At 34.7% G+C, this 13879-nt stretch overlaps 1 protein-coding gene and 2 pseudogenes across 1 annotated transcript; all 3 read right to left on the bottom strand.

Annotated features, from left to right (window-relative positions):
* Window positions 1-1393: 1393 nt before the first annotated feature.
* Window positions 1394-2141, bottom strand: LOC130834069 (prolyl hydroxylase EGLN3-like; annotated as a pseudogene).
* Window positions 2142-4967: 2826 nt separating this feature from the next.
* On the bottom strand, window positions 4968-5652 carry LOC130834071 (olfactory receptor 6C74-like; annotated as a pseudogene).
* A 3945-nt stretch (window positions 5653-9597) lies between these two features.
* Window positions 9598-10536, bottom strand: LOC130833628 (olfactory receptor 6C74-like). The gene has a single exon (XM_057703422.1). It carries the CDS (start codon window positions 10534-10536, stop codon window positions 9598-9600), a length of 939 nt encoding a protein of 312 aa, XP_057559405.1.
* Window positions 10537-13879: the final 3343 nt, after the last annotated feature.

Genomic DNA, 13879 nt, shown 5'->3' on the forward strand with positions numbered 1-13879 from the left:
AGTGGTTAGAATGAAGACAACTCTTATCTGGAAATTTTCTAAAACCATACACACACATAAATATGCTACTTTCTTGAAAAGTTTATATATCTGTCAGTGACAAAAGAAAATATTTCTGGCCTCTTACTATTCATGGTATTTTCCAGCAAGAAATTATAGAGATTATAAAAATTTGAAAATGAAATGGACAACTAACAAGAGTAACTTCATAAAATAGGCACTCATTACAGAGTTCTTGAAGCAGTGGAATCTGTGTTTACTGCGGTAGTAGAACTTCCCAGAGTTCTAGCAAATTCATGATTCTGGCCACACTGCCAACCACAGTGGGTCTGGAGAGTCAAGTCTGTTGAAAAGGGGGCCACTAGGGACAGGAAATGAGGAAGAACTCAAGCAGCTTTTCAGGATTTTTTGTTTTATTTCCATTTCCTTTTTAAAATACGGCACCCTAGTTTTTGTGATTTTCTTATTTTGTTAAAGAAGAAGGATGAACTCACTAAAAAGGAAAACTGAAAAATATGAATGCCCACATTTCAAACTCCATCTCCAATCACAAATTGTTCAAGATGAACATGTTTATTGTTTATTGGTAGACCCAGGTCTTTTGACACCATTATCAGAGGTTGTTGGCTCTAAAGTACCAGGAAGATTCCCCCCCCCTGATTTAAATTCAAATTCCATTTTAACAAACCTACCCAAATGATTAATATCTAGTTTTTGCCTCTGGGGAATCAGGTCCTCCAAGTTAGAAGTGAAAACAGAAAATAAATGGTATTGTCATCCTTGATCAGAACATCATATTTTCAGCAAAATGGGGCAGAGGCAGAAAGCCCAGCTCGCAGGACCAGCAAAAAGGAGTATCCACCCACAGGATACTTAGAAATTGATGACTATGACAGCAGCCCTTCCTGAGGTAATAATGTCATTAGGCTGTGATAATCCTCCACAAACCCCAAGAGCCCTAGATTAAGAACATCTGGAAATTGTTCAGATGACACAAATATGTGTTTCTTGCTGTTAAGCCTTCAGTGATGCTTCCCGGTGGCACCTGGCACAATTTTATTTCTTTGCAAACCTCCTCCTTCAAATCCAGGAATGTAGTAAAGTGCAAGTAAGATTCATTCCCTCGCCTGTGCTTGCAGGTTCTCTCTTTGATAGCCAGGATTACCAAATCTATCAATTAAACCGCTGGCCAGCTAGGTCTTCTGCAGGTATTTCTGGAGTTAGCAAATGAGTTCATCTGGCAAAGAGAGTGTCTGAAGGTGGATGCAGTCCTGACAAGAGAATCCAGAGTACCATAGGAGAGACAGGGATGTGAATGATCAAGCAGTAGGGTCTCTCATCACTGAGTCACTGAAGAAGAGGCCTTCTTTGAATCTCAACTCTTAAAGCCAATTCAGGAACCAATAAAATGAATGAGGCCTGGGAATTTCAGAGCAGGGGCAGTCCTCAGTGTGAAGGCAGGTTGAGTTTTCCTAGTTAAATTCCTGAATTTCTTTTTGGCTTCTGCCCTTTGTCAGCATCAAAGTCCCAAACTGTCATGGCATATCTGGTAACATAGGAAGTCTGGACGTCATGTGGGTTCCTGCTGTTTCAACAGAAGAACAAGAGTCTGTCAAAAATGGGCTCCACATCTTCTATGAATATGCACAGGGTGCCATCATGTAGCTTGATATCCCAATTTTTGCTCAGATAGTAGATGCAGGTGATGTAGCCGCCGTCACCGTTGGAGCTGTCTACATGTCAAACACAACCTGTTCTGTTTCCTGGGTAGCATGCCACCATCCCCTTGGAACTTTTCTTCACATAGTATTTGCCCATCCGATTCCTGCAGTACAGGACCAGGCGTGGATGAGGGACAGCAGGAAGCCAATGGTCTCTGAGACTTTCTCTTTGCCCCTGATTCACGTGATCTGGTCACCAGGCAAGTGCAGCTTGGAGATGCCTGCACTGGGCAGGGCCACCTGTCTGTCCCACAGGGCCCTGTTGTGGTGCAGCTGCTTGGCATGCTCCAGGACGCAGTCGCTGACCACCTAGACCAGGAAGTTATCCAGGTAGCAGAAGCCGACCTCATGCGGACAGAGCATGAGGTACTCCAGAGCAATGTTCTCCAGATCCAGCCTCAGTATATGTCCCAGGGGCATCTGGCCTGCAGAGCCAGGCTCCAGGACCCCCACAGTGCACCTAGATAAGTAGCGACCTACTTGCGCGCTCAGTAGAGGCACAGGGGGTGTGCCCCAGAGTTCAGCTACCAGTAAGCCACCAAGCCGCCAGGGAGATGGGAGAGTTGCTCACCAACCCTGGGGAAGAGGGATCCCTTTCAAGGACCAGCGGGAATTGTGCGGGGTTCTAGGGCTCAGCAGAACTGGCCCACCAATTAGTTAGAGAAGCCCCTTTGAAACTGCAGAGCCACCGCTGGTGCTTGCAGGCAGGGAGAGCCAAACAGACCCTTTTAAACATGTGCTAACAGAATTATGCTGAAAGTTAAAATTGTTGAAAACTGTTGAGTCCTGTATATATCCATGTAATTATCCATGTTAATTTTACATTGTTATTTAACTCTTTGTATTCTAAGTACTGTATAGCTAACATTTCTATGATGTATTTATTTAACTGTTTTCTCTAAGATCCCAATTTCAGCATCTGTTAGGAAGGATTTTAATTTTATTAATTTCTCCATTTTTCTTAATCCACCTTCATGTATTAATTTTGTCCTCTTTCCCTAACCATTACTTTTAATCAATGCTACTATAAATCTTTTACTAATCATTACATAATTCATTACCTCTCAATTGGTGTACTAAAAACAGCCTTCTTGAGTTTAAAGTTTTCAATTCTATTTTTTAGCTCTGTGTCTTTCAAGGTGATCATATCCATACTGACCTATCTTTTGCTCCTATACAAAAGGCTAATAATAATTATTATATCACACCGTTGTTTCCATAGTTACCTACAACTGCCTGCAATTTAGTGAGTGGTCAACAAAATAGAGGTCCAATTTTATATAATATTTATTGTTCAGCTTCCCCCACTAGATCAGAAAAGTTGAAGCATTTCAGAGTAAATAATTTCAGCATTTCAGGTGGAAGCTCTCTCATGAAATAAGTAGTACCTGTATTTAAGAAGTTGTGTCACTTGTTCAAGATTCAGTCAAAAGAAAAAAAAAAAAAAAAAAAACCCACAACACTATTAAACTACATCAGGATTCAGAATCCAGAAGTCAATGATAATGGTTCTGTTAGATATAATGTGAGGTGACAATGTCATAGATGAATCAAAGTAGCAGAGAAGACAGATAATGTAACTTTAAGCTGCCAGAGTGTGGGGGATGAATGAGAAAGGTGAAGTCTGTTTAGAAGTGCTGGACTTTTATTAAGAGTTATAGAACATCCTTTATGGGAAAAAACTAGTAGATGACTGACATTTAAAAATGTATAATTAAAGTATTTCAGAATTTTACAAGGAAGTTTTTTTTTTTGTTTTTTGTTTTTTTTAAGCAAACCCAGCCTGGTTGACACATAGCAGTATCAAAAGTAAAAGGAATATTGAGAGACTCTTAGATTTTTCTTGTATTGGATTGTCTCAATATGTTGTATGTGTTTTTTTCACTTTCAATGATCTTAAAATTTCTAAAAGACCGATAGTGCTCAGGGATTATTAGATCTATTGTTTGAAAATGGAAAGAGGTAGATATATAGATGATCAAGGGGAACATGTAACCGATTGTTTAAATAACCATCATTTCTGAAATCATGTTCATGACTTGTATCTTCTAGGAGCTAGTTCATTACAAAGCATACAGAAACCTGGAAAATTGTCCTGTCACTTACATACTATGTCTCTTTTTTCAACCTGGCTGTATTTAATTCCGCTCTTTCAGATAGTATTTTTCAAAACTATTTCATTCAAATCAAGATCAAAAGGAACTGAAAAAAACTTATGGCCTAATGCACACAAATTTCTCAAGAAAAATCATGAAACATGCTATTATCTATGAAAACATTTTTATTGTATTTGCTATTTTTAAATTTTGGTCATGACACAGAAATTGCTCTGAACCAGCCAAATTCCAGGTTATGACCAACATATCAAAATCCCTTAAGAAAATATTTAGACTATTCTACTATTTTGGTTTCCATGGTAGGAGATATCACTATGTATCTATATATCTTTATTTATGACAACCTGAAAAGTATAGATATATTGAAGTTAGCCTTGTTCTCCTTAATATTTATTTGCAACCAATCTCCAATTAGCCTCGGAAGTACCCAAGGATCTTGAAGGGAAATTTTTAGGTATGGAAACACACAATAACTATGGTATTTCATTATTAATTTTGAAATAAATCAGTAAAATAACAATTTTTCATCTATAATTGAAATACTTGTAATGTTAAAAATTCTCTAATGCAAACTAAACAACTAGTTTCCATGGAAAATGCTTTAACACAATGATTTTTTAAATAAACATTTCTAATTTGAGCATTAACACTAATGGTTAACCTCTGCAACAATTTCTTTCATTTCATTAAATAGTGAATGCACAAATAAATTGATAGGGTTACAAGAGCTATAATGAATGCTAGCCTTAAGTATGATGTTATGAAGGATGGTAATAATTATTACACTGCATGCTACATTGAATATAATTTAAATGAAAATTATTTCTTATTCTTTTCTAACTAGAATTCAAATAAAAAAGAGATTGAAGAATTTAGTTCACTTTCTTTCAAATATACAGAGGAAAAGGAAGTGAGATGAGAAAAAAAATCTATTGAAGAATATGAAGGAAATTAGCTTCCTTGGAACTAGGAGTTTTGTGAAATAAAGCTTGAGAAGAGACAAAGATGAATAAGAAGGAAATGAAGGGAGGAAAAGGAAGAAGATATGGATAGGAAGCTACCGCTGAATAAACTGTTATTAGTAGAGACTCCTTTGTTCATTTCCTTTATACATAGTGCAATGGCATATTCATTTATTTGAAAAAGAAGCAACTCTGTGTATCATATTCATGAAGGCTTTTTTCACTTGGCTCCGTAACCTGTAGATGAAAGGGTTCAAAAGTGGTACAATGGAGGTATTGAGCACAGCAATTCCCTTGGGAAAAGATACCCTTTGCTTGACTGACAGTTTAACATACATGAAGATGCAGCTGCCATAGGAAAGAGATACCACAATCACGTGAGGAGAACACGTTGAAAAAACACTTTTTCGCTGATTCGTTGGAGGGATTTTTAGAATTGTTAATGCAGTATAGGCAGATGATATTATCACCATTCCCAGTGTGAGCAGGATAGTCACCACAGCTGAGATGAATCCCACTGTCTCAATGTGCTGTGTCTGAGCAGGAGATCTGCATGAGGGCAGTTGGGTCACAGTAGAAATGATCAACAATGTTGGAGACACAGAAGTCAAGCTGGAGGCCTAAGGGGAGAGGTATAGGGATGGTAAAGAATCTAGCTAGCCAGGAGAAGAAAAGCTGAATGCATATTTTACTGTTCATGATGCTTGTGTAATGCAGGGGCTTACAGATGGCAACATAGCGGTCATAGGACATGGCTGCCAGCAAGTAAAATTCAGATGTTCCAAGAAGGAAGACAAAAAACACTTGAGTAATACATCTATTAGAGGAAATGATTTTGTCCCCAGTTGCCATCATAACCAGCTAACTAGGGATGCAAGTAGTAATACAAGAAGTTTCTAAGAAGTCCAGTAGTTGTGTCCTGCGTGCTCAGTAGTTATGGCTCATAGGCTCAGCAGTTGTGGCACACAGGATTAGTTGCTTCGTGGCATGTGGGATCTTCCCAGACCAGAGATCAAACCCATGTCCCCTGCATTGGCAGGTGGATTCTTAACTGCTGCGCCACCAGAAAGTCCCTATTTCTTTATTTTCATGATTTTTGGTTTTTGAACCTCTCTTTGGTATGATTGTGAATATTTTTTCCTGCATCCTCAAAACTGCATGCAAATGTTGAAGGCTCTGTATGATGATTAATCTTACAAATAAGATGTAATTTCTTCTGGCACACAGGTTAAAGCAAAAAAACTTAACTAAAACAAGGAATGACATTATTCAAATCTGTGTTTTACACTTTTTGATAAATGAAGGATTCATTGTGCTTCTTCCTAGGGTATAAAAATTTCAGTGCTCTGAGCAAAAAGCCTAGGTTTTGACCCAGGGTCTTCCACTTTGACAAACCATAAGTGTTGAATTTTGCCTTCAGAAACTAGGAGACAGGAGGAATTTCACTGAGGAATTTCATGTACACTGAGATACTTCATCAGTGTACATGCTGCTTTGTTCTTGTGGTCTCTGTTTTCCTTGTTCGATGCCTAGGATTTAACAAGTATGTTTAAGGAGAAAACAAAAGGGTAAAAAAATTGATTGCTTACACCCTAGGAAAAGAAAAAAAAATGATTACTTACACCCTTTGGTCACAGTGGTTATCAGGAATTTAGGAACCAGTGTGAATGAGATTCTTAAGAATGAAAAATTTCAGAGGAAAAAATATATTAAAATCTTTAAGTAGGGATTCAGCAGGATAAAAATGATAAGTTCTCCATCATGCTCAACACTGTTCTTGCAAAATAGAAACAGGAAGGTAACAATTTGCTATAACGTTCATCTGTCAGTCCAAGCTAAATGAACTCTATCTCATTCAATAATTGGTTCTTATTTTATTTTATGAATCTTAGCAAAACCACACAATAAAGATGATTAGTTTAAAGTAATATTAAACAGACAACCAAAGAAAGACACTTTTTCTCAGAATCTTATTCATGAGCACCTATTTTTTTCTGCATATCACATGATATTTAAATTCATGTAAGAAATTAGTTTAGAGATCATGATACCTTAAGATTTTTCTCCACTTTAATAACTTGTGTAGCTCCTATTTGCCAGAACACAATTTGCCTTATTGTATCCAGGTTGACTCCTACCATATGAATGTTTTAAAGAGTCAGGGCATACAAGTCTTTCAAATTACACTTTCTAATGACATTAAGGAAAAATAATTGAAATATATTCTAAATGTTAGTATCCAACATTTAAATACTTGGCCATAGTCACCAAACAGAGGTTTTTAAATATGTCCTACCAGAATTACACTGGAAGTTAAAATTGATGAAAACTGTTGAGTCCTGTGCTTGTCCATGTTATTATCCATATTACCTTTACAATATTATTTAACTCTCATTTTCTATTACAGCAACTTTATACATGGCATTTCTATGATGTGCTTATTTAATTGGTTTCTCTAAGTCCCAATTTAGCTCTCTTAGGGATAATTTTAATTTTAATAATTTCTTCATTTTCTTGATCCATTTCTATGTATTAATTTTTCCTCTTTTACTAACCATTACTTTTAACCATTACTACTAGCAACCTTTTATGAATCATTACAAAATTCATTACTCAATTGGTGTACTGGAAACTAAGGTTTCCTGAGTTTACATTTCCACAATTCTATTTTTCCATTCTGTGTCTTTCAAAATGCTTTTGTCCTTCTGAGCTATATTTTGCCCTTATGCATAATGTCAATAATAATTATTATATCACACCAATGTTTCCAGAATTATATACAAAACACCTACCAGTCCCTGTAATTTAGTGAATAGTCAATGAAATAGAGATCTTTATAATAACATTCTTGTTATTCAACTTCCCTCACTAGAGCAGAAAAGCTGAAAACATTCAGGGTAAATCCTTTCAGAATTTCAGGTGGATGCTCTTAAGAAAGAGGTTGTACCTGTATTTAAGAAGCTGTTTCACTTATTCAATTCTCAATTAAAATAAAAACAACAACAATATAAACTACCTGGGGAATCTGAATTCAGAGGTCTACAGTAATGGGAGTTGATATAATAGCCTAAGGGAAGTAGTAGAGAAGATGGACAATATAACTTTAATCTGCCTGGAAGTGGGAAAAGTGGCAGTAGGGATGTCTTTTCAGAAGTGCTAGGTCCTTACTAGGAGTGATAGAATGTCATTTATGATATGTAACTAGTAGATGACAGACAGTAAAAAATATTTAAGTAAAGCATTTCAGCATACTTCAATGAAAAATTAATGGCTTAACTGGAAGAGTTTGCATTTTTAATCAAACTCATCTTGGTTGACACATAGAATCAAAACTTAAGAATACTGAGAGAGCCTTAGGCTTTTCTCACATTAGATTGTCTCAGTATGTTTCAAATACATGTATGTTTTATATATGTATTATATGTATGTGTATATATATTATTTTCACTTACTGTGCTCTTAAAATTTCTAAATGTTATGTAATGCTCAATGATCATTACATCCATTTTCTCAAAGTGTAAAAAGTAAATGTATAAGTGATTAAGGGAAATTGTAATTAACTTTTTAAATAACTACTATTTTGAAAATATTATTCACGAATCAAATCTTTTAAAATCCAGTTCATTATCAAGTTAAACAGAAATCTATAAAATATTCCAGTCAGTTATATACTATGTGTATTTTTCTCCCTGGCTATGTTTTATTCTGTTTTTTCAGATCGTGTTTTTCAAACATGTATTATTTAAATCATGACCCATAGTTAAAAAGGAAGTGAAAAAGACATTATGGTCAAATGCACACACATTTCTGGATAAAAGTCATGATACATGATGTGTATTTGTGAAAATTTTTAATTATATTTCATATTTTTAAATTTTGGTCAAACGCCAAAATTGCTTTGATGGCCCAAATCCAGATTATTACCTATATTTCAAAACTCATTAAGTAAAGATTCAGTTCACGATTCTGTTTTCCTTTGTAGAAGATATAGGTATATATCTTTATGTCCATGTCTATGATGCTCCGAAAGGAATAAATACATGTTAGCATTGTTCTCCTTCATTGAACAGGTATTTACACTCTCTCCCCAAACAGCTTCAGAAGTATCCTAAGTTATTAAAGTGAGTGCTTCTTGGGTAGGCAAACATCTGATAACTATTGTATTTCATTATTAACTTTAAAAGTAAACCAGTAAGATAATGATTTTTTTCATTTATAATTGAACTACTTATAAAAGTTAACAATTCTCTAAAAGAAACTAAAAGACTAGTTGGTTTGGAAAGTAACATAGCAATCATTTTCACAATATTTTCTAATTTGAACATCAACACAATTGGTTAATCTCTGCTGCAATTTTCTTTCATTTCATTAAATAGAATATACACCAGTGAATTGGTAGTGTTGCAAAAATATAAATGAATATTAGTCTTAAGTACGTAATAAATAAATACAAATGAAGGATGGTAATGTTTACGTTACATACTGCATTAAATATAACTTAAATGAAAAATATTCTATATTCCTGAGTAACTAAAACTCAAAGAGAAAAGAGATACATTGAAAAACTGAGCATAACTACTTTCAGATAATCAGAGGAAAAGGAAGTGAGATGAGAAAAAAAAGGTTTCTATGAAGAACATAAAGGAAATTAGCTTCTTTGGAAAAAGGTTTTTGTGAAAATAAAGCATGAAAAGAAAGATGAATATCAAATGAAAGAAAACGGGAGGAAGCGCCAATTGAATGTACTGTTATTGTCAGAGAGTCCTTTGTTTTCTTATACATACAGCAATAGCATAGTCACTTGTTTGAGAAAGAAACAACCCTGTGTATCATATTCATGAAGGCTTTTTTCACTTGTTGGTTCCGTAAGCTGTAGATGAAAGGGTTCAAGAGTGGGGCAAAGGAGGTGCTGAGTAGTGCAATTCCTTTGTAAAAAGATACTCTTTGTTTGAGTGATGGCTTAACATACATGAAGATGCAGCTGCCATAAGAAAGGGATATCACAATCATGTGAGAAGAACATGTTGAAAATGCTTTTTTCCTCTGATTACCAGAAGGGATTTTTAGAATTGTTATTGCAATATAGGCATATGATATTATCACCATCATCAATGTGACCACGAGAGTCACCACAGCTGAGATGAATCCCATTGTCTCAATGAGCTGTGTGTCTGAGCAGGAGATCTGCAGGAGGGCAGCTGGGTCACAGCCAAAATGATCAACAATGTTGGAGGCACAGAAGTCAAGCTGGAGGACTAAGAGGAGAGGTACAAAGATGGTAAAGAAGCCAGCAAGCCAACAACAGAAGAGAAGCTGAATGCAGGTTTTACTGTTCATGATGGTTGTGTAATGCAGGGGCTTGCAGATGGCAACATAGCGGTCATAGGACATGGCTGCCAGCAAGTAAAATTCAGATGCTCCAAGAAGGAAGGCAAAAAACAATTGCACCATACAGCTGCTATAGGAAATGGTTTTGTCCCCCGTTGCCATCATAACCAGCAATTTAGGGATACATGCAGTGGTAAAGGACATTTCTAAGAAAGAGAAATTCCGAAGAAAAAAATACATGGGGGTCTTGAGGTGAGGATCCATCACGGTGAGTGTGATGATGATGAGGTTGCCAGTGATGTTTAGCAAGTAGGTGAGAAGTAGGAAAATAAATAATACAACTTTCATTTGTGGGTCTTCAGTCAGACCTGCCAGGATAAACACTGTCACTCTTGTGTGGTTTCCCATTAATGTCCTTTACTGTTCCAGGTGTACAAAGAAATAAATGAAGGGAAGAAAATAATGATCTTAAAGGAAAAATAACGATGATAAGTAGTCTTTAAGGTTCAGTTAAGTGATGTTTCAGATAAGGTAATCCAAACCTTGTTCTCTTTTGAAAAGATTGTTATGTCAGGAAGAACAATAGATTGCATTCCCAGATATATAGACAGATAATTCATTGTTTCGTTGGTAATTTTACCACAGAATAACCTACATAATCCTATTAATGGTTGATTGATTTTAGGCAAATAAAGTAAAGGAAAATTAGAGGGACTTTTAAAGCATAGCAACATGCTTTTCCACTCTTTATCTTGGGCAAGAATTATGATAGATGCCATTTCCTGTTCAATTAAGAGTTTTGCATAATAAAAGCAAATGGATAGAAGTCCTTACAAGTATATCTGCCCATGTTTTGTATTTAATACGCATACACACACACACACACACACACACACACGCACACATACACACACCCCATAGCCATCATCAGTAAATAGGACTAGTACACTTCCATCATTTTACTCAATTAATCAAACTCACCTGTCTGACACACGTCATTTACTTTCATGTAAATGAAATCCAGTTTCAGATAAATGAATATGAGATATCAGGAATGTATTTAATTTCTGTCCTTATTGGTATTTCCATTCCCTCTATCTCTGTTACCATCTCCACCCCTCCCACTTTGTACCCTGAAAGAAAATACAAGCAAGAATATTCTGATAATTTAAGTATGTGTAACAAAAACAGCAGTTTTCCTCTATACGTTTTGACATTGAGACTAGACCAGGTAAAGTGAAAATGAGAAAATAAGATATAAGACCTGATAGAAATATATAAATATGTGTTAAGGAAATTGTATGAGATGTGCGAATTAAAAATAAGAGAAAAATATAGACAAGACTTATGGGAACCTAGAAAGGAAAGGTGAGTTTTCAGTGATAGGATCGTGAGTTTGAGCAAAAACTTTTACAAAGATTAAAAATATGAAAATAAGTAAAAATTTAATAAAATAAAAAATCTACATGTTAATAAAATGTGTAATTTAGTAAGAAAAATTAATAGATAAAATTTACGAGAAGAATGTAGTGACCAAAGAAATTTCTCTGCATCTACTTTTAATCTTTGCACTTGCCATTTTACTCTTTGTCTAAAATACAGACAGAAAAGATGACCTATTTTGAGATCAACATGTCTAAGAGATGAGGAGTGAGATTTGGTAAATTTCAAACACATAACAAATCTCAGAAGTGTCAATGAAATTTGATGAGGCACACATTTCCCTATCATAAGGATATTCAAATGTATGACTAACATGTAAGTAATGAAATATTAACTAGAGATGATGCGTATTTTCAACACCAGGTATATATCAGGAGAGAGAGTTGTATCATTCAGGTGTGCACAGCTAGCAAATTGGGGATCGGAATGAAGTTTGAAAGAGTGTATTTTCTAAAGTTGTCTTCTTAGAAGTGAAACGTACAAATAGTTTTAGACCAGAGATAGTGTATTTCTTTAACAAAAAAAGGATTGATGCTATCTCTAGGGAAAGGTTACTTCCTGGGTATCTTCATCATCAAACATATAATATGATTAAGGTTTTGTGATGGGCACTGGATAACACAATGTTGTCTGTATTGAGAATATTGAGGTTTTATTTTCAATCTATGAAACACATTATTATTGAAAAGTCTTATATATAAATAAAATTAGACATATAAGGACAAATAATAGTTGTTTCCAGTAATATCCAGAGGAGTTTACAGGAGAATTCTAAGATAAGGAAATGAGATCTGCTGTCTAAATCCTGTTGTTAATAATGTAGATAAATATGGATAACAGAAAAGACTATTATTTTTCCTGGACATTCATTTTACATTCAAAATATTATTATAACTCTTCATTTACACAAATGACTCAATGGCAACAATTGTAGGAATGCATGTATCTAAACACCTGGAATCAAATTTTTACCATGTCAAATTATCTCTTTGTCTAACTTCAGCAATTTCACACAGAAACTCTATCCAAAACACACTGTAAAAAAATTAATAAAGTTCACATTACAAAACCATTAAAAGTCAGTGTATGAATGAAGTAATGTTTAATTGTGTTAGATATTGTGAATGTGAGATACATTTAAAAAGGAAAAGTTTTTCAATACTAAATTATCAATGTATTCCATAAGCCTTTCTTAAATTTTCCATAAAATATTATTTGAAAGGTTAGAAAAGGGAAGTTAATACTTGATAAAAATAGAACACAAGTGGGTTAAAACATATCTAAAAGGAAATATGATTTTTAAATTATTTTACATACCAATCTTTTCATGTTTTTCAGTCCTAAATCAGTCTCCCCCAAATTCCTACAATTTTGAACATATTTTTCAAGAACATGCGCAGATTTATTCAGACAAAATTTTCTCTGCTCAATATTTAACTCCTTTGTCATCATGTTGAACAGAGCACACTGATATTCCATTCTTCTCTGGACAGATCTCACTCAACTCCTCAAGGTATGATTGTTTTCTCGTATCTACTTATGGCAACCGTGTGCATGCTTTGATTAGCGCTTTGTTTTTCTTCATATTTTTTGACTAGTGTGTTAAATTTTCCTATTACTAAATGCATAGCCTGGAAGAAATGGACAAGTTCTTAGAAATTTATGCATTATTTATGCATTGAAAAGTTTTCTAAGTATTACCCACAATGCCATATAAAATTAGTCAATACCTGATCCCATGGAGTATTTATGCTTTCTGTACCTTGAAGAAAAATATCTAACGATTATGAAGAATTCTCAGGAGGATATCAAATCCAAGAACACCAATCCCAAAAGATCAAAAATTTATTACACAAGTGTTCTCCCCAGGCACTAAATATTTAAAAAAATAAATTATATATTAAAAAAATAAAACAGCTTTAACTATGTCTCCAGAGATCTCAGTACAGATTTCTCTAATAATGTGTTTTCCTCCCACACACTCATGTTTTCAAATCCCAAACACACAGGTAGGCTTCGGAACCAGAAAAAGAAAAGATTGTTTGAGTTGGTAACAAGAAGTAACAATATAAGATGAAGAACTTAGCTTGTCAAGGAAACATTGTCCCTCTGGGAAAATGCAACACTATTAATTCTCCAGACATCTAACATTTCATGTCCTAAATGATCTCTGTGTATTTTCTGAAGTTGTTGTTTCTCCAAAGTCTTTGTGATGTTTTCTATTTGATCTTAAACTAAACGTTCATAATAACTAAGCATTCTCCACTTCTATATTTATAGACTATGTATGTATGTATATACCTTGCCT

Source organism: Hippopotamus amphibius, chromosome 12, assembly GCF_030028045.1.
Source record: "Hippopotamus amphibius kiboko isolate mHipAmp2 chromosome 12, mHipAmp2.hap2, whole genome shotgun sequence".
Lineage (NCBI taxonomy): Eukaryota > Metazoa > Chordata > Mammalia > Artiodactyla > Hippopotamidae > Hippopotamus > Hippopotamus amphibius.